This window comes from Mauremys reevesii, linkage group 4, assembly GCF_016161935.1.
Source record: "Mauremys reevesii isolate NIE-2019 linkage group 4, ASM1616193v1, whole genome shotgun sequence".
In the NCBI taxonomy this organism is placed as follows: Eukaryota; Metazoa; Chordata; order Testudines; family Geoemydidae; genus Mauremys; species Mauremys reevesii.
In genome coordinates this window covers 58,885,494-58,905,650 of record NC_052626.1, presented here as the reverse complement: position 1 = coordinate 58,905,650, position 20,157 = coordinate 58,885,494, and the positions used below count along the sequence as shown (strand labels likewise).

The following is a 20,157-nucleotide window of genomic DNA, read 5'->3' as shown; positions in this document are numbered from 1 at the left end:
AATGGGCAGGGGGACCCAGGTGTATGGATAGATGAGCATCTATTCAACAGGATGGCCTGATGTGTAGGTTAATTGGGGGAAAGTAGATAGATAGGGGGAGAGCAGCGGGGCTGTTGTATGGATGGGTCTGAATAAATGAGGTGAAATACTTGTGAATTGTCATATATGGAATCAGAGAGGTGGTTGGACGGCTGGAGAGATGTATGGTTGAATGGATGAGTGCCTAGTGGATGGAGGGTTGTGTAGGTGGATGGATGAGTGTGTGAATGAATAGCTGTGTGAGTTCAGACAAACGACAAGCACCGAGCATCTTTTCAGAAGACCACAAGGGTTAAGAGAGAGCCTTGTTGTCTTCTACAGGTTGATGCCTACAGCAGGTTTGTAATGTTAAATATCGGCACTGTGGGGGTAATTCCTTTTGTCACGACCATGCCATGGGAGTACATGATATGCATCCAGCAGAGCAGCAGCCATCTGGGATGTTGGTCATACAGCTTCCCTGACTATTCACTGAAAGGCTTCACGGGGAAAGAGAGCCAGCCCAGGGTCACGCGCCATTGCCTAGTGAACTTGCTATTCACGCTGAAGGATTTGTTTTAGTGCATTTAACCACATAAATTACAAACACCATGCACGGTAAAAATCACAAGACTACACTCACTTCCCCTCAGTCCACTCGGGCAAAGCCCAGATCCCACCAGACAGAAGCCAATTGTTAACAGCTCTCTTGTACTTAGTCTGTGTTTCCGCCCCCCCCCCCCCATTCCTGCACTTCATTATTACCAAGACATATGAAAAAATAAACCCTTTCTCCTTCAGTGCTCAGGTACCTTGACCTGCCTGTAATAATTAATGCTGGCAATTTCCCAGGCTCTCTCTTTTGGTATCATGGTTGCTTTTGCATAGCAGTTCACTACAGATAGGGCAAATAATAGCACAACTGTTTATTATGGAAGCTATAATTGCCCTGAGGGGTTCTGCTAAACTATGTGAATGAACCTCAGGATGGAATTATAGCCTGTTAACACAGCATGAGCCCGGTTTTTAGTTTATATAATACACAGAACCCCCGTCTCCTACTCCTTCCCTTCTCCAACCCCCATCTTTCTAATAGCATCTTTTACACCCTCTCCTCCTCTGAACTTGTAGCAGCTTCCTTTGAAATGCCGCTCAAGTGGCCCCCTGAAGTGGCACTGGAGCCGCCTTCCTTAGAGAAAAACTGCTTGGTGAATCAGGGTTTGGGGGTTGGGGGCGTGGGTTACATAGGTTGAAGTCCTTGGGCCATATTCATCCCTGGCATTATGCCACTGTCTTCCTCGGGCTTACACCAGAGCTGAATTTGGCCCAATGAATTGAACTCTGCAGTCCATGTACTATAATGCAGTATACAATGGATTGCATGATATCACTGAATGAATGGAGCAGGAGTAAGCGGGGGCAGATAATTACAAAGGAGAAAAACTATGCTCCTGTAACCTGCCAGTTAGCAACAATGGGAAAGAAAATAGAGAAACGTTTATTGCAGTTTAATAGGGGCCTGAGGAAAATATTATTTTAAAAAATAAATCAATATTGTTGAGACTAGTTCCATGGCATCAGCATCTGGAATGTTAGTAACTGCTGGTTGCTGAACAGTTCCGTTTGCTGTGCTAGTAGATAGTCAGGATCAAGAAGGATTTTACAGGCAAATAAAATGACAGACAAATGGACAAATTCAGAGGAAGTATGTGTCGCAGTAAATCTTGAGAGAGTTTAATCTGGCGTCACTTACATCTTTTTTTCTGGCCCCCTCGGTGAATCTTACACCAAATTTAGTCTCCCTACAGCACATTTATTTGAATCGCACCCATGTAACAAGATATACACTGGCCCTCCTATGCCTTCCTCATCACCTCTGAATGTGAAGTATTGAGTATAAAAGAACCTAAGGGAATCCAAGTTGTTCCTCATGCTGAGAGACCAGATGAGAGGAGTGTGTGAAAAGGAAGTTTAGTCATGCCTGGGAGAGCCACTGGACATGATCAACTCAGAGATCATAGAATCATAGCTGTGAAAGCTGGATGGCTACCTGTCTCAGGACACTATAATAATGCTCTGTCTGTCTGTTCTTGTTTAGGATGTCATTGAGGCCATTGCAGAAAGTGCTTTCAAAACCTCTCTCTACCCAGTTATCTTGTCCTTTGAGAACCATGTTGACTCGTGAGTATCCAGTGGTTGCTGGTGGACTCACATCTGGGGAACTCATGTGAGAGAATTCATTTTTTGCTGTCTGAGAGGGGAGGTAGAGGCAAGCACAACCTCTCCAGCTGCCTCGCACATGGTTGCGATTTCCTGGGTGTCTGAGGTTGGGGGTAGCAAGGTGAAGCACTGGAGTTGCAGTGTTAGGAGTTTTTCTTGGAGGGATCAGAGGTGGTTGATGCTGAAAGATGAGATAATTAAACCAGTGAATCCCATCCTGCCACTCCCATTCAACCTCCCCCAAAACGCCTACTGTTGGGGAGGTGATGGAGCAGGGCAGACGCTGTTAGTCCTGGAGAAGGGTTTCAGAGAGCCTATGTGAGAGATCAGGATGAGGGGAGGTTAGGGTTAACCCTTTGGGTGGGAGGGGGCAGGGCACAGTGCATAGTGGAGGAGGGTTGCTCATGCTCTTTTCCAGACTCAATAGGTTCATGTCTCACTCTTGTTTTATTGCATTATTCCTTAGGCCCAAGCAGCAGGCTAAGATGGCTGAGTACTGTAGGACCATGTTTGGGGACATGCTGCTGACAGAGCCACTAGAAAAATATCCAGTAAGTGGAAGATGGGGGAGAACTTTTATTGGGGAGAGGGCATCATAAACACAGGGATCACTCCCTGGTGCTGTCTGGCTCTGCCACCTGTATGGTAATTTGGGGGATCCTTTGTGGCAAGTGGGAGGAGGCTTATAAAGGCATTAAAGTCAGTGAGCCTAGAGACAGAGGCAGTGAGAGGAGACAGCTGGAAATGGGGCTGGGTGCTGAGCAACTTGGAGAATGAAGGGTGATCTTTTCAGCTTCAGGGCCAGATTTTTTGAAACTAGAGGCCTGATTCTGCTCTGTTATACCTATGTGACTCCTTCGACTTTAGAATCAGACCTCATCTGAGTTGTGCATGTGAAATACATATGTACAGGCATAGTCAGGTAAGTAACATATGCAGCTGCATGCACAGAACAGTGGAGTGCATGGTCCAGATAATTGATTGCACGTGCAGCTCCCCAGTTTGCATGTACAAATGCATATTACCTTTTTGTAACCCCCATGCACATTACTACTGCTGTGCCAGAAATATACATGGTGCTTTGCAGAAAAATAAAAAGACAACATCTGTGTCCCAAAGTGCTTACAGTCCACAGTACAGCAAGGCACAATGAAGGATGGCATGTGGGGTATTGGAGGGTGGACAAGGTCTACAACAATAGAATCATGCAAGCATGCAGTGTCTCTTGGGGAGAATCATGGTAGGCAGACAAGGTAGAGCACCTGGAAACCATCTGTTAGTTGGATGGATACAGAATGATATTTGGTTGGCCCTTTAAATGGTGCTGGATGTAAGCAGATGTGTGGCTGGAAACAGAGCATGGCACAAGCAGGCACAAAGATGGAAAAAGTGTGGGCTGTAGATAGAGAAAGGTATAAAAGTAGTGTAGCTGCCAATATAAAATTGGCAGCCAGATGGCCGGGATGCAAGCTGTGGATGGCACTGTAAGCAGACAGGTGTATACAGGTACAGACGGATGGATGGAGATGTTGAAGGACGCAGATGGTGCAGTGTGGAGGCAGACAGGTGGACGGAGATGTTCACAGATACAGATGGACAGCTGAGTGTATGAGCTCTGTCTCTTTGTAGGAGAAATTCAATAAGGACTTTTCTCTGTTACAGCTGAAGCCGGGCGTTCCCTTGCCAAGCCCTCAGGATCTCTTAGGGAAAATCCTGATTAAGAACAAGAAGAACCAGTCTGCATCTGAAGATAGGCGGGACTCTCTGAAGAAGGAGAGGAATGAAGCTACTGACCAGCCTGTCACTGTGGATGGTATTGATACTGGTACAATATGAAGTGGGGGAGGGGACTCATTCCACTCAGATGGGGTGGCCTGGCACTTTGGAAAAAGTCCAAACTGGCCAGGTGTTATTTCAAGAGATCTAATATACATAAGTTCAGGCACTTCAGAGTGAAGAATGAGGAGGATCAGCTCCTCAGAATAGAATTATGTTTTCAGACACCATATAGCACTAATAGTGATACCAGAGCCTTAAAAGATCATGTTACCAATACGTTGCCTGGTTATCTGCCAACCATTCTGATTCTCCTGAGATGCACTGCTGCATATACTGGCTGTTGATTTGATGTGTGCGTGGACAGGCTATATTGCCCTTGATTCCTGTCCTGCGTTGTCATCGAGTAGCTCTATGGCATCCAGCAAATACACCATGACATATTTCCTAACCATAAACATTTTGAAGGCTTGTACAACCTGCAGCTCCCCCAGATCTTTCATCTCTTTTGCATCTTACATTTGGAGACCCTAAGACAGAACAAGTGAGATTTCAGCCCATGGAGTCTCCATGCCCCCGTTACAGAAGGCGCACAGAGGGCTATGACAATGCAGGAACAGCTCCTCTGTAGAATAGCCAGGAATCAGGATCTAAAGTAAATCCACTCCCAGATTTGTCCCATTAGGTATGACCCTTGGTGGGGGAAGTGGGACTACAGCCCACTTCTCATGGGAGAAGCCTATGAAGGGAGGCTGGAGGCTCTGGGGATACAGCCAACTTAGATCCTGTTACTGTTATTTGGGGCTAAGGAGACCGGCAAGAGGAAGAACTGAATTAATTGAGAGCGCCAACCCAGAGTGGTGCCTCTCCATATTTGGATGCAGCCATTAGAGCAATTTCGTACCCCTTTTGTGTTCCCACATTTACACTGGGAGGAATTTCAGTTCAGAAAAGTGGCATGTTTCCCTTGCTAGTGGAGGCAGCATTAGAGGACATGTCGGCAATCCTTCACACTATCCTGTCTAATTGTGCTGCTGGTGAACACTGTGTATGCTTAGTCTGGGCAGGTGATGTGACCGAAGAGGGCCGAGAGGAAGAGGAGGAGGAATCTGGAAACTTGGATGAAGAACAGATTAAAAACATGCAGTCAGATGAGGTAGTGCCACTGACCTTTCCTCTCTTGGTCCATTTGCCTCTTCTAGGCAGTGACCCTATCACAGCTTGTTGTGGGGTCCCATTGTACTATTTAGTCTAAAGTCCCCCCTCCTCTGTCCCCCAAAGGCTTGAGAACTCAAGCTCTACCCCAAGCCACAACCTCAAAGCAACATCCACACAGCTATTCTTAGCGTACTTGTGTGAGCTCTGCTAGCACAAGCCTAGACCCGGACTTCCAGATCTAGTGTAGCCATAACCTTAGAGACCCAACTGTGAGTGTGTTGTTTTTCTGGAAGAAGTCTCCATCTGTCTGTTCTCGTTTTAAATAGGGCACTGCTGGCTTGGAAGTGACAGCTTACGAGGAAATGTCCAGCCTGGTTAATTACATTCAGCCCATCAAATTTGACTCCTTTGATACCTCAACAGGTAAGAAGGATTCTTGTCTTTTCACTATTCTAAATGTTTTCATTGAAACAGCTAGTATGAACGTTCACATATTGACAATCTCCAGCTATTCTGACTGCAGCTGTATTTGCAGACACTCTTTTGCCCCATGCCATCTTCTGTTACCCTCCTTGCTCTCTCTCACAGTAGCAAACATGGACATGTGCAGCTCACACATCCCTTTGTAGTCAATGGGTCAAATTCTGCTCTCAGTTACGCTAGCGAAAATCCACACCACTACCACTGCAATCCATGGAGTTGTTCTTGTCTTACACTGGTGTAAATGGGAGCAGAATTTAGCCCAGTCTGTATCAGTAAAATTGACTGGTCTTTCTCTTCAGTGGGGATTCCCCCTGCTGGGTGATGGAGAAAGCTGTACACCTGTAACCATGTGAAATGCACCTGCTTTCATCAAACACACCAAGTTCATCAGATTCTCAAACCTGGGGCCAGTTTTGAGTGAACTGGGTTGATTCATGGTGTCAGTGAAAAACCTGGTAAAATGCAGAGCTTTTCATTGAACTTTGCTGTCAGTGATTGGGTTCACTTGAACCTACAACGCAAACTAAGGGGAAACAAGACAACTCCTGCACTGACACCACAGAAACAATTTACATTGCACACATCCCTGCCGTGTGAGCCCCCCTCTGCTGTGAGATTATAATGTGTGGTTTGGAAACAAAATTAAGGGCTGTAATTGTTACTATGTTTTCTGTAAAAGAAAAGGGGAACTTCTTAAACCCCCTCCCCACCCCCTTTGCAAGCTGATCCTCTGGATGTGTTCATTTGCCTGTCCCAGATAAACCCAACCCAAATCCCAACAGCTCAAATAAACCTTTATGAGTACTCCTCCAATTCCATTTCAGAGGGCCAAGCAAGGATGGAGGTGTCTTGATCTGATCATGGGGTCCATGGGGAAAGGTATGGGTGGGTCCACAGGGAAAGAGACAGGCTGGGTGTTTCTTGGTCTGAGGCGCAGCATGAATGTGTCATGCTTTGATTGCGGCACTTGGCAGAGTGTGAGATGGGGTCCTGGGAGTGCCTGTCTTTTAAACATTTCCCTTTTCCATATTCCCAGAGCAGAACCGAAGTTATGTCATCTCCTCCTTCACCGAAACGAAGGCTTATGATTTACTGACCAAATCCGCTGTGCAGTTTGTAGAGTATCCTTTTTGCTAGATGAGCTCTTAGGCAGCATTGTCCTGTGCATTTTAAGCGGAATATGAAAGCATTACTCCCTGTCATATAGTAGCATTCTGGTAAGCTGTATGACAATGCACAGTCCCATGAGTGCTTGCAGGCTCCTGGGATAAGGTAAAAACAGCACAATTTGCTTCGGCTCCTACTCACAATCCATGAAAGGTACCAATTAAACAGAGAACTCAGATATGGTACTATTATCTGGGGAACATGTAGGTCGTACTGGTCACAGGGCTTCCCGATAGGATACCTGCTGCCCTCTAGCAGGTGCAGTCAGGACTACCAACTGTTTGTTGCTAAGCACAGAGCACATCATGTTATATAGGGATGCAGGAAAGGGTTCTCGCTTTGATACCATGTCTTACAGCCTCTGGTGTTTATAACATGGGATGTTACCAAGGGATGCAGCCATTTCAGACCTAAAGAAGCTCATGTAATCTGGAACTGGGAGCTAGTCCCAGGGCACATGGGCAGCAATAGGCCACTCCAGACCTGTTTCCTATGGAGTAACTGCAGATATAACAAGCGACAGATGAGCCGGATTTACCCCAAGGGCACCCGAATGGACTCATCCAACTACATGCCTCAGATGTTCTGGAACGTCGGCTGTCAAATGGTGGCCTTAAACTTCCAGACAATGGGTGAGTTGCAAGCTGTCCCATGCTTCTCAATAGGTGGGGGGGGTGTTCACACCCGCCCTTATTTCCCCTCTTTCCCTCACTGGGATTTCTCAGTGTTACCAGGTGCCTCTGAACATGTGTGCTGTTTGCTTTGCCCGTGTCTTGTCGAATTCAATCTACCCATGGATATCTCTCTGCTCCAACTGAGCCTCTCTCTCTTGCAGACAGAGCCTTTTTCAGCAGCACTGACAGAGTTAGCCCTGCATGAACATACCTTTGAATTCCAACCTCCCACCTACTATCCATGCAGTCCAGCACTGCAGAAATCATCTCAGGCCAGCCTAATTTCATTCTTCAGATGGTGTGGGGAGTGTAGTAGTTAACACAGGCTGTTGGGAGGCACAGCTACCCCTAAGCCACATATGCTGTTGTAGGCAGCATGCACAACTAGGAACCTGCCGCACTCTAGCACTTTTCTTCCCCACTGCTAATTCCAGTGTTGTTGATCTGGGGTGGGCAGGAAGGGGCTCCAGGGCTCCCCCTTCCCATGTCCACTTCAGGTACTGCATGCCCAGGGTGAGAAGGTGGGGAGGAAGGGCATCTGTCTCTCAGGTAAAAATTATTAAATAATAATTTTTTAAAAAACATAAAATCGTAAACACATTAAACACATTAAACGGGTGGTCAAAGTCCGCGTCGATAGCTATTTCTCGAGGGATGGTAATTGCACTGTGCCCCATAGTTCGCCCATCCCCCCGTTCTCCCCTCCCCGCCCCCTCCTCTCCCCCTTTTGAATTGTATCCCCGCTTCTGGTTCTCTGTGTCGTCAGGTCAGTCTTCCGCTGGGAAAGCAAAGCCCCTCCCGGCTTTTTTCATGCCTTTTCCCCTTTTTCCCCTGATGCGAAGCATGAGCATGGCAATCAGTGATGCCTCCTGTGTTTTGTGACTGTGGCTGTCATGGAGACTAGAGATAGCCACACTGGCACAGAGCGAGCGACAGCAGCATGCTTTTTGCTTGCGCATGAGCAGCTTTGCACAGCAGCATGCATTTGCACCATCTACCATACCCATAATTCATACCATAAATTGGTAGCTACATTACCTTTTGCAATGTTGTTACTGATCATTGCTGCTTGCTGCCCTGGCTGCTGTTAGCCAAAGCAATGCAGAAAATGGGAATGACTCCTCCTAGTTTTTCCTCCTTAACTTAAAATAATCAAAAAAGCCTAGCTCCCAGAAGAAATCCAGCAAGTCAGAAATAGGGCAGTAGTCCTCCCTAGTCCTGCCCCTAGTCCTGCCTCTAGAGAACCCCAGAACCACTGAGAGAGAGAACCAGCAGCACAGCCTGCTCTGTGTGCAGAGCTGTATGTATTCTCAGCTGTATTCTGTCACCTGGTGCTCACACAACAACCTCACCTTTTTTCCCCATTCTTCCCTTCCCCTTCCTTCCCTTGCATTTCCTCCCACTTGTGTGATGAAGTAATATGGAATGCATAAAAATAGACACAGTGATAATTAAGTGACAAAGAGTGGAAGGCAGCCTCCAGCTGCTATGATAGTCAGGACAGACAAGGCAGTGGTAGGACAAGAGAGAGCATCCCAGTAGGAGAGGCAGGGGCACAGGGAGACTTTTCTTTACATCTACATGGGGGGGCTGGGCTGAATGCAGAGCAGCTGATGATGGTCATGATGGTTCCCTGCTATCAGCCATATACCACCAAAAATTCACCCCACATGCAAATGTAGGAACCAGAACCCCAGATGTCCATCATCATGCCCCTTTGATTTTGGTACTTTGCACCAGTCCTTTACCTGAGGCCTGATGCCAGTACCAGGTGATGAGCTTATTGCACCATCAGCCACCCATGGCGGGGGTGACAAAGATGTTTGTGAGTGGTGTGCTCAGCAGTGTCAGCATTCAGCAGCAGAGTCAAGAGAGTGACATGTTAGAGAGTCCAAGAGAGTTGGTAGATCTTTTTGGGTGGGGGTCTGGGGGGGTGTGGTGGTGTATGCCCTGACACTATGACTGACCTGTGTTTGACCTAGAAGCTTTTGAGCTTGCCCAAGAGCCATGATACTAGGAGTGGGAGAAGCCAGGAACTGTGGATACTGGTGAGTCCATTTGTCTCCAGTCCATGAGCCCATTTTCTTCTCTTTGTTTGTGGCTTTGTCACGCAGTGCGCTGAGCCTGGAGATCTGTCTAAAATTTTTTTTTTAAAATTTAATTTGAATTTTTCTTTCTGAACACGTTTGATAGAACACTTACAGCGCCCACACAGCGATCCACATCGCATGGTATCCGCATGCTATTCTTTTTTTTTTTTTTTTTTTTTTTTTGCACCACCCGCGCACGAGCAAAAAGGCTTCAAAAAACAGAAATATTCAAAGTTCGCAAAGCTTTTCCTGCTTTTCCTGTCTGCTCAGATCCGAGCTCAGAGATCTGTCCAGAGGCGGTAGCTCGGTGGCCAATAGAGGCCGATAAGAGGCCAGCGTCCACATCCACACACCCACATAATTAATACCGTTATATAGCGTTACTAGCTCTCTCTCAGCACGAGAACAGAAACAAGAAACATTAAAAAAAATTATATAATCGATATATGGTGCCTGTGTGGTTGTGGTTGGCGGTAAATCGTTTTTACGTCAGAAACCGATTTAAACGCCTAGTGTAGACCAGGCCTCACACACACATGCGTGAGGGTGTAGAAGAGATAGAGGCTGGAAGTTGCAGCTAGACAAATTCAGACAGGAAATAAAGTGCAGATTTAGAACAGTGAGGAAGGAGAATTAACCCTTGGAACTGTTTACCAAGGGTTCAGGTGGATTCTCCATCACTGGCAAATTTACATCATGATTAGGTGTTTTTCTAAAAGATGCACTCTGGTTCAAACAGGAATTATTTGGGAGAAGGTTTCTGGCCTGTGTTGTACAGGAGGTCGGACTAAATGATCAATCACAATGGTCCCTTCTGGCCTGGGAATCGATAGGTGGGCTTGGGAGAGGGAAAGTGGGAGAGAGGGGAAGGAAAAGTGAAAGTCAGAGAGACTGGTGGAGAGGGGATTGTATGGTATATGGGGCATAGAAAGAATAAGGAACAGAGTGAATAGCAAAGGGAGGAGAGGGCAAACATTAATAGCGGAGCAGACAGATTGAGAAGGGCTAGAGCAGTGGTCTCCAACCTTTTTACGCACAAGATCACTTTTTGAATTTAAGATCAACCCAAGATCTACCCTGCCCCTTCCCTGAGGCCCTGCCCCGCTCACTCCATTCCTCCCTCACACCGTCACTCGCTCTCCCCCACCCTCACTCACTGTCACCGGGCTGGGGCAGGGGGTTGGGGTGCAGGAGGGGGTGCAGACTCTGGGCTGGGGCCGAGGGGTTCGGAATGTGGGAGGCAGGGGCGGCTCTAGCTTTTTTGCCACTCCAAGCACGGCAGTCAGGCAGCCTTCGGCGGCTTGCCTGCGGGAGGTCCCCGGTCCTGTGGATTCAGCGGCTTGCCTGCGGGAGGTCCGCCAGTCCCGCGGCTTCGACGTACCCGCCGCCAAATTGCTGCCAAATCTGCAGGACTGGCGGACCTCCCGCAGGTGCGCCACCGAAGGCTGACTGACTGCCGCCCTCACAGGGACCGGCAGGGTGCCCCCCGCGGCTTGCCGCCCCAGGCACGTGCATGGAGCGCTGGTGCCTGGAGCTGCCACTGATGGGTGGGGGCTCTGGGCTGAGCCTGGGGCAGGGGGTTGGGGTGCAGGAGTGAGGAGTCCAAGCTCTGTGAGGGAGTTTGGGTTCAGGGGTCATATGGTCACACTGCACCTAACCTCATACAATACACTGGACATTTAATTAATTTTACTTTTTATTAGTGTCATTTGTGGTTTATAGACCCAAAAACCCTTCAGGGATTGTCACAAATCAGTGTAACATTCTCTACTGAGGTGTGTGCATTGGCTGAGATGGGGTAGGAGGCTGGGGTGCAGAAGAGAGTGAGGGGTCTGGGAGGGAGTTTGTGGTGCAAGAGGGGGCTCCGGGCTGGGGGCGGTTGGGGTGTAGGAGGGGGTTAGGGTGCAGGAGAGGGTGTGAGGTGCAGACTACAGAAGTTCAGTCTCTACAGCTCCTTGATATATACAGACCTTACTGCTGCACTCCCACAAAAATTCCTCTCTCTTTGTCCCTCTCCCTCAGATGTCCCCATGCAACAGAATATGGCCCTCTTTGAGTTCAATGGCCAGAGCGGCTACCTTCTCAAACACGAATTCATGCGGCGCCCAGACAAGCAGTTCGACCCTTACTCTGTGGACCGCATTGACGTGGTGGTAGCAAGCATCCTGTCAATAACGGCAAGTACAAGCCCCTGTGCTGTTTCTCTCCTGACAGAGCTGCACACTCGCAGCAGGGAGATAACTGGCACCTATAGCTCCTCTATTTGCCACCCAGGAGGGCTCTTAATGGCAAATGAACCCGTAACTTCCTGCCGGAGAGTGTTACTATGGCAACTCCCAATCCTTTCAGTGTTTAAAATTAATCATAATCATATGAAAATAGAAAATTAGCATCTGCCACATGGAATAATCCCGGGCTCTGGTGATAGGGATGGAAGATGACGGTGGGGAGCACTAAAGCAAGGAGCACAGGGGAAAGGAAAGAGGAATTAGACAGGCATGTTATAGGTAATGAATGGGCTGGAGGACAGCAGTGACCAAGAAAGAAGAGGAGACAGGCAACAGAAGAAGTAGCCCTAACCCTAATTCTAAGGCTGGAGAGGGTTTTACTAGCCATTGCTAGTTTTATTTCTATTTGTTCTTAGATCCTTTCTGGCCAGTTCCTCTCAGACCGCAGTGTGAAGACATATGTAGAAGTGGAATTGTTTGGTTTGCCAGGGGACCCAAAACGTAAATACAGAACCAAGCTGACATCAAGTGCCAATTCCCTCAACCCGGTATGGAAGGAGGAGGCTTTTGTTTTTGAAAAGGTAACAACACTTCATGGTAACTCAGATAAAAGGCCCCTAAAGAAACCAGTGAACATGAGCATTTTCTTTGAGGATTCCAGGGCCACATGAAAGACTCCTTCTTAGATCCATAAAGATCTTTGTGGAGATTCCATGGGCCAGAGATTCGAACAACCACAAGTTCCCCTATTGATGAAGGATCATTGGGAACCCTTTCTGGACATCCCAGAGGCCAAAACACTCCTCTCCGAGCATTTTCAAGCTGAATTTGCTAATCAAATGAGGCTTGTGTATTGTCTCCATTTTAGAGGATGGTTCTGAGACATGGCCATGTGCAGTGACTAGCCCAAAGCCAGGGTTAGACCTCAGAAATGCCTGGTTCCCAACCTGGAGCTCATTCTTGTAAACTATGGGGTCACAAAGCAGCTCTTATTGGGCAGTGGGGGGGGGGGGGCGTGATTTCCTTATTGTGTTTACATTTTTACTTAGTGACACCAGTACCCTGTCAGGAGTCATAGTAAGGCACCTGGGGCTTGAGCTCTTGTGTTTTTCTCCCCAGATTCTGATGCCAGAGTTGGCTTCTCTCAGAATTGTGGCTTTGGAGGAAGGAGGAAAGTTCATTGGTCAACGCATCATTCCCGTTATTGCTGTGCATTCAGGTAAAATCAGGCCTTTCTGTGGAAACTCCTTCTGTGTCCATCACTGTCCTCTGCTGTCCTGTGCAGTACAATATTAAGCTGAGCTATGCTAGGGGTTGGTGCTGATGGAGTTGATGCAAGTAGCAGTGCTAGAAACAGTGGTCCAAAGTGCAGTGGTGCTCTCTCTGGGGATGAAGGGAGATGCTGTGTTGTCCTCTCTTGAGCACAGGAGATCAGTCAGTCAATGTTGCATTCCTTTGTGTTGTGTTTGAGGGATTCAAGCAGCAGAGACCCTCCAAACTCATTGCAGTGGAACCCATAATGCCCGAATATGAGTGCTTTCCCTTTCTCCTCCACGTCACTCACAGACTGCAGTGTTTCCTGTTGGGACATGGGGTGGGGGTGGGGTGAATGCCCTCACTCATTCTCTCCTGTTTTCTATTATCAGGCTATCACCACGTTTGCCTTCGCAGCGAGAGTAACATGCCACTCACTATGCCCTCCCTCTTTGTGTACCTGGAGATGAAGGACTATGTCCCTGACACTTGGGCAGGTAATGTACTTGGAGTGCCTGATGTGGTATGTCCCCCCCGACTCTAAACTGCTGGTATACGGAAATGGCCAGAGAAGATGACCGACTCTCTCTGTCTGTGGGTTGGGATGGTTTTATTTACCAAGAAGAAAATTACCCTAGTGTGTGAGGCTGGAAATCTCACCCAGTGAGGTGATGGTGGGGCTGTCCTCAGTTTGGAGGTGAATTGCACACAGAGCACAGGAGAGGAGTGTGACTGGCAGTCTCTCCAAGCGCACCTTCTACTTGTCTGCTGTTCTGGTTCTGCCACAGCCTACAGGTCCCTCCAGTCACTACTTAAGCAGTTGTTTCAACTCAAAATACCACCCACCCCAGTCAGGGTGGGTTTATTGGTCCTTTTACCAGCCTTAGTCTGAGCGTCATATTTGGGAGCTTCACATGGTTTTTCCACCTCATTGCCAACATTTTGCACAGCTCTAGTTAGGGCTGAGGTTCAGTGGGAAAACAGCATTCCCAGGAACCGTGTAGGCAGAATGGCAGTGTCTCCCTGTAACTTGTCGGGAGTGCTCTCCCCACGATGAGGTTGAGATGAAAAGACAGCGGGGTGGGAGAGAACCCCTCCGAGGGAGGGCTGAGAGCAGGGAGAATGGAAACGCACTCTAGTACTAGGAAAGGGAGCGAGGGATTTCTTCAGGCTGCAGTACATCTCTCAGGCAGTTAGTGTGGAGAATGGCTATTCCCAGAAATAAAATCTGAGTGGCAGGGAAAGGGGAAATCTGACGAGTCCACTGACAATCTGGACCTGCTCTTTGTTTCCAGATCTGACTATTGCTCTCTCCAACCCCATTAAGTTCTTTAATACCCAGGACAAGCTGAAACAGGGTTCTGCAGAGGTGAGTGTTTCTACACGTTCTGCAACGTGCTTTGTGGGTTCCGTCTGAAATGATGCAAGGTGCTTGTCCTGATGCTTCTTCACCCTGCCAGGAGCAAGGACAGTGTAGCAGTAGTCCAGTCTTTGAAGGGTAAAAGGGGATTCAGTGTCTATTCAGAAAGCCTTGTCTAATTCCTTGAGGCTGTGGATAGCTCCTGGTGCAGCGACTGTAAAGAAAACAAACTACCAAAGGGGATCCTGCCTGGTGTCAGGAAAGTCATGCCCACAGATTGCAAAACTAAGCAGACTATGATGTTAAGCTCTTGGGAGATTCCATTGTCTCAAATGGGAAAGCATTGTACTGTTTCCCTCACCGGCTTTGCTAGGATTTATGCTTATATCAGTTGCTCTATCAGCCTCCACATCTATTTCCTGGGTCTGTTTTGCTGTAGCATTGATTCACGTCTGATCTTTGTTTTAGAGGCCTGACATGCAGAAGAAACTTACAGCAGCTCACACCAATGGGATGCCAAATTCCTTTAGTTTGCATTCTTCAAATGGACCTGCAGGTAAAGCTGTAGATGTGGGTGGGACTAAAAGAATGAGGAGGGAGATGTACATTGCTCGAACATTGAAAGAAGGGGTGCTGGATAGCCCTAGAGGGTGGTAATGGGATCAGAGCCTTTCACCTCTGGGTCACTTGCTTAAATTCTGGCCTTGTTCAATAGTGAACAAAAGTTGTAACCATCCAGTCACACTCTGTGTGTGTGAGTGAAACGAGTGGGATTTCATTCCATTTCCAAGTGTACAACATTATAAAAATCACCATCACAATTAGCACAGTTGATAATCTCAATAGATAAACCAAAGGTCCAGTGAGCATGGAAACAGAACTGTCTTCTTACCCCTAGAGGTGGTCACTCCAGGTCAGTGTAGGGCCATAATAGGTGCAGCAGTATGGATGAAGATTACATTGCCATTGCTTATGCTGTACCGTTCCTGTACTGTGGATAAATAGGGGAGGTCACTTCCCAACATTGATAATGCAGCACCTTTCACCAGCACTAAAGTCACAAGAAGATAACATTTTGGAAAGGAGCAGAGATATGGTTAAAAGAGAAACACCTAACTGAGGGCGAGACAGTTCATGTTATAAATTACCAGCAGGTGCTAAAGAAATGTCTGTACATTAACAAATTGAGCACCAGCCTTCATACCCTTTCCTCCTTACAGTCAGACATCCAGACCTGGGGAAGGGTTTCCAGATTAAAGCTATTCCTTCATATCCATTCAAGCCTATGGCACCAGGATTTGTGTGCCATGTGCCGTGGATGTATAGGTCTCAGTCCCAGTCATCTGAAATGAGTCCCACAATGACTGAATCAATGCAAGGATGTAGAATCCTTTTCTCTCAGAAATATATAAACACTAAACTAATTCTCTCATTTACTTTATTTTCACATTGGTCTAAGAAGCCACTGACTTCAGCAGAATTACTCCTGATTATGCTAGTGGTATGAGGGGAGGTCAAGGCTACCCAAATCCTCACCAACATTGAGGGCAGGAAATGTAGCTTGACGGATTTAATGGATGACTTGGTTCTAGTCAGTAACATCTCAGTGTTCCTTACCTATGTTATTTTTTGAAGCATAATTTTGTAAGGTCCTGATTGCCTCTTTCAAAGTTCTGGGTGCATCAAATCCCACTGAAGCCATGTTGAGGGCACTCCACACCTGGCAAGATTGACCTTACTGAAGTTCTGTTCCATTGTCTCTGTTGAGTGCTGATGAATGTTAGACACTCCATTGATCAGCTGAGCTGATCCCTGAGTTCCTTCTGAGGCTTGTGGCAGCTTCTGTGTGTAATGTTTCTCCCCAAACAGTAAAAATGGCAGCAAAGGTATTTGATGCGGGAATATATACTGCGCCTCTCACAGCATCCCTTACACCAGCGTAAGCAAGAGTGGGAATGGGGCAGAGTCCCCGCTCCCCATTCTCCACTGCTCCATCAGCCCAGAAGTAGAGTATGAACAAGAATCTCTTCTCTGGTTTTAGGAGCTATGGTCCTGGGGAAGGAAGAAACTAAAAAAGAAGTTGCAAAAGAAGTTGCAGGTAATTACACCAATATTACTCTAGAGGGCTCAGGGAGAAGGGATACAAAAACAGCTTTAAGCCACCTTTGTGACTCCCCTATCCTAGGCCAACTGGGGCACATTTAGTCATCCTGCATAATTTAGAGTAGCTTCAGGGCTGCTCTAATTTGTGCTCTGCTGCCTATGGCCCCAAGGGGACATTGCAGCAGCTGTGAATAGCTGAAACACAGCAGCACTTCAGCCATGTTCTGATGCCTGCCAGCTTGCCCTCAACACACACATTATACTAGGGTTTCCTGCAGGAGGCAGCAGAGAGCCAGCATCGCCGGTACCCCAGTCAGAGATGCTCCTATGTTAAAGGAATGCTACAGTGGCCAGATCTGCTGGCTTTAAGGCCCCTTTACACTGGCAGAAGCAGCACGAAGAGGGCTACAGGGCACCTTAAGCCCCCCTGTGGACTGAGCCCTTCATCTGTTGATTTAATGCCTTATTATTTGCCTATTTGTCTGCATCATAATGCTGTGTGATAAAACCAATACACAATATTAACATCAAAATAAAAATCCAACATGCCGGAATATACCACCAAACAGGGCACAAGGATGAGTCCACCTGTCCTCAGTCAAACTACCCCACTACCTGCCATCCATCTGCTGCAAATTTCCACACATCACAGTTATGAATAAATTACTCAACAAATAAAGGATATTCATAAATTAAAAAAACATTGTTAGGATGGAGTTATGGTTGTATAAGGATAGTTGTTAATACAGCAAATAGCTGAGTCATTACTTTAGAAGGCAACAGTTCAAAAAGCCTAATTTCCTGACTCAAACATTTGTGTTTGCACATTCTCCCTGAATTTCCTCACTTTCAAATGGTCACTAGAACTAAAGTTCAGATCGTTCTTACAGATTCCCAAGCACGAACCATTACTTTCCTTAGCACCCCAATAACCTTTTAACCACAGATACCAGAGTTCTAGTGACTTGCTGCCCAAAGATAATGGAGTCTCGGTAACATTTCCCTCGCACCCTTCCCCATAACCCTTCATCTCTCCTAAAAGCCACTAGCAAAACTCTTTCCTCACACCTTGGAGGGGATGTCATACATTAGAACTAGAGGCCATTATTCCCCAGACAATGTAAGACTATACTGGTCATAATTAGGGCCCTACCAAATTCATGGGCCATTTTGGTCACTTTCGTGATTATAGGATTTTTAAAATAGTAAATTTCATGATTGCAGCAATTTAAATCTGAAATTTTACGGTGTTGTAATTGTTGGGGTCCTGACCCAAAAAGGAGTTGTGAGGGTGTTGCAAGGTTATTGTAGGGGGGAGTTACTGTATTGCCACCCTTACTTCTGCACTGCTGCTGGTCGTGGCGCTGCCTTCAGAGCTGGATGCCCGGACAACAGCCATTGCCCTCCAGCTGCCCAGCTCTGGGACCCCCCTAAAATAACTTTGCGACCCCATCCCAATATTTTCCAACTAAAATTTGTCCTAGCTTGTGGGACAGTTAATTTTGTGAATTTGTCTTGTGCCTCATGACATCCTGATGTGTCCCAACACAATTAGGTTGACCATCAGGACAAAATACAGAACTGGCAGCTCTACGTGCATGTACCCAGACCATGAATCAACCTGTTGCTTACTGACTTTGCAGTTACCCTGATGAAAGGGAGGAGGTGCTGGAGGCAGTGTTGAAAAACAGCCTGAAACAAAAGGAAATTAGAGTATGGAAAGAATGTCTGCATGAGAGAGAGGTAGGTAGGTGAGCTAGACAGCCAGCCAGGACACTTTTTATATTGTATTTTAGAGCTCCAAACAGCCAGCCTTGAGGAACTGCAGAAGATGAAGCTTTTTATGAAGCTGCTGAAGAAACAGGAGAAGGAGCTGAAGGAGCTGGAGCGAAAGGGAAGCAAGCGCAGGGAAGAGCTGCTGCAGAGATATTCAGCCCTGTTCTCAGAGTTGGTCACCCAGTGTAGCAGGAAGAAGATCACATACCCTCGGAAAACCCAGAAAAAGAAAAGGTAAAATACTGCATAAGAAGTCCCCAGATGTGCTGCATGGCACTCAGGCCTTGCTGACTGCACGCACAAGACGCGCTAAGTGCTTCCCTCAGAGGAACACACATGAGCCACACACTTCCCCTGTCTTCATGCCTACCCTCCAAAAAAGAGGCATGGAGGGGGCTGCCTGCCACATATTTCCATAGATGTGCACACAGTTGCTCAGAGGTGTACGGGAGGACTCTTTGATATGGTGCAACACGTAGAATGGATTATCTTCTGTGCTGCACTAAGCATTCCTCCTGTGTTCCTCCTGTTAACAGGAATTTGACTGTAGAGGAGGTCGGTGCAGAAGGGAATCCAGCAGAGATGGCAGAGAACGCTGACAGCCGAGTCTTGGAGCTGAAGGGGAAGCTGGAAATGGACCTAAAGCAAGTGTGGGAAGAGCAGTATGATGGGATTCGGAAAAAGAAAGAGCACCATGCCACAGAGGTATGGACTGCATGTGTACTGCACCTAGGCACTCACAGACTGGGGGTAGCCCACAGAGAGTGTCACCAGCCAGGTTACACCTTCACTGACTGCTACCATTAGAGCATTGCAGATGCAGCCAGCCACAGGAATGCCCACCGACACAGCCCTAGTCACCAACATTGCTGTATCCTTGCAGATGACATGCTGGAATAAAGCCGCTCCAGCATATTTCACACCAGCCATAATCAAAGCAATGCCAATAGATGCAATGCCCACACACAGCATGCCCCCCAGGCTGAGTGCTACTCATGGGGCCTGATCTTGTTCCTGTTGGAATCAGTGTATTTTCTGCATCTGACTTCAGTGGAACTAAGATCAGGTCTATATACGTCGTGCCATCAGACACAACATATCCCACAGAATGCCAGTGGTAGACACAGTGCCCTCAGACGCATCACCACTCACAGGGAGAATGACAGCCAGAGAGACTATACCTGAAGATAGGGCACTGCCCAAATCTAGTGCTAGCCAAGGAGTCACCCTCAGCTCGATGACTGCCCACCAGTACAGTGCAACCCAGAGCCCCAGTGTAACAGAGGCACTTGTATCTGCCCACACAAACTAAAGGGTAGGAACATACACACATGGTACACCCTACAAATATGTGCTGTGACCCACAGGGATAGCTCCACCAATGGTGCCCTGATGCACTCCATCAACACAGCTTGGCCCACATACACAAATACAATTTGCAGACACAGTGTGACAGTTCCAAAACCATGTTGATTAATTGACTGCTGTAAGTAAATGAAGGGTGAAGTCAATGGCAGGAGAGATAAACCTGAATCAGTTAGCTCCTGACTGTGTACTCTTGTTTGGTTTTTTTGTTTGTTTGGTTTTTTTGAACAGCAAATTGCCAGACTAATAGAAGTAGCAAAGGAGAAGCAGGCAGCTGAGCTGAAGGCACTGAAGGAATCGTCAGAAAGGTAAATTATGATCATTTGAATAACAAAGTAATAATAGTATCGCACTTCATTGGTAGATCACAAAGCGCTGTACTGAGCTGAGTAAGCATCACTATCATACAAACAGGCAAACTGTGTGACTCACCCAAGGTCATGCTATGAGTCAGTGGCAGAGATGGGAGGACAACTCTGGTCTCC

The 20,157-nt window shown here is 47.2% G+C and overlaps 1 protein-coding gene across 5 annotated transcripts in view; it reads left to right on the top strand.

Annotated features, from left to right (window-relative positions):
* The window catches only part of PLCB2 (phospholipase C beta 2), a 62,231-nt gene that overhangs the window by 34,505 nt on the left and 7,569 nt on the right, over positions 1-20,157 (top strand). For 2 of the 5 annotated variants that reach the window (XM_039534839.1, XM_039534840.1), the window contains exons 12-28: positions 2,117-2,199; positions 2,705-2,789; positions 3,901-4,051; positions 5,073-5,170; positions 5,499-5,595; positions 6,692-6,776; positions 7,330-7,454; positions 11,609-11,763; positions 12,231-12,395; positions 12,934-13,033; positions 13,461-13,565; positions 14,364-14,437; positions 14,897-14,984; positions 16,470-16,526; positions 18,328-18,541; positions 18,844-19,012; positions 19,904-19,980. In XM_039534839.1, the coding sequence (XP_039390773.1) occupies positions 2,117-2,199; positions 2,705-2,789; positions 3,901-4,051; positions 5,073-5,170; positions 5,499-5,595; positions 6,692-6,776; positions 7,330-7,454; positions 11,609-11,763; positions 12,231-12,395; positions 12,934-13,033; positions 13,461-13,565; positions 14,364-14,437; positions 14,897-14,984; positions 16,470-16,526; positions 18,328-18,541; positions 18,844-19,012; positions 19,904-19,980 (1,928 nt within the window). Of the gene's footprint in view, positions 1-2,116; positions 2,200-2,704; positions 2,790-3,900; positions 4,052-5,072; positions 5,171-5,498; positions 5,596-6,691; positions 6,777-7,329; positions 7,455-11,608; positions 11,764-12,230; positions 12,396-12,933; positions 13,034-13,460; positions 13,566-14,363; positions 14,438-14,896; positions 14,985-16,469; positions 16,527-18,086; positions 18,542-18,843; positions 19,013-19,903; positions 19,981-20,157 lie in introns of those variants that run through there. The other 3 variants (XM_039534842.1, XM_039534841.1, XM_039534843.1) reach the window with 3 other exon arrangements.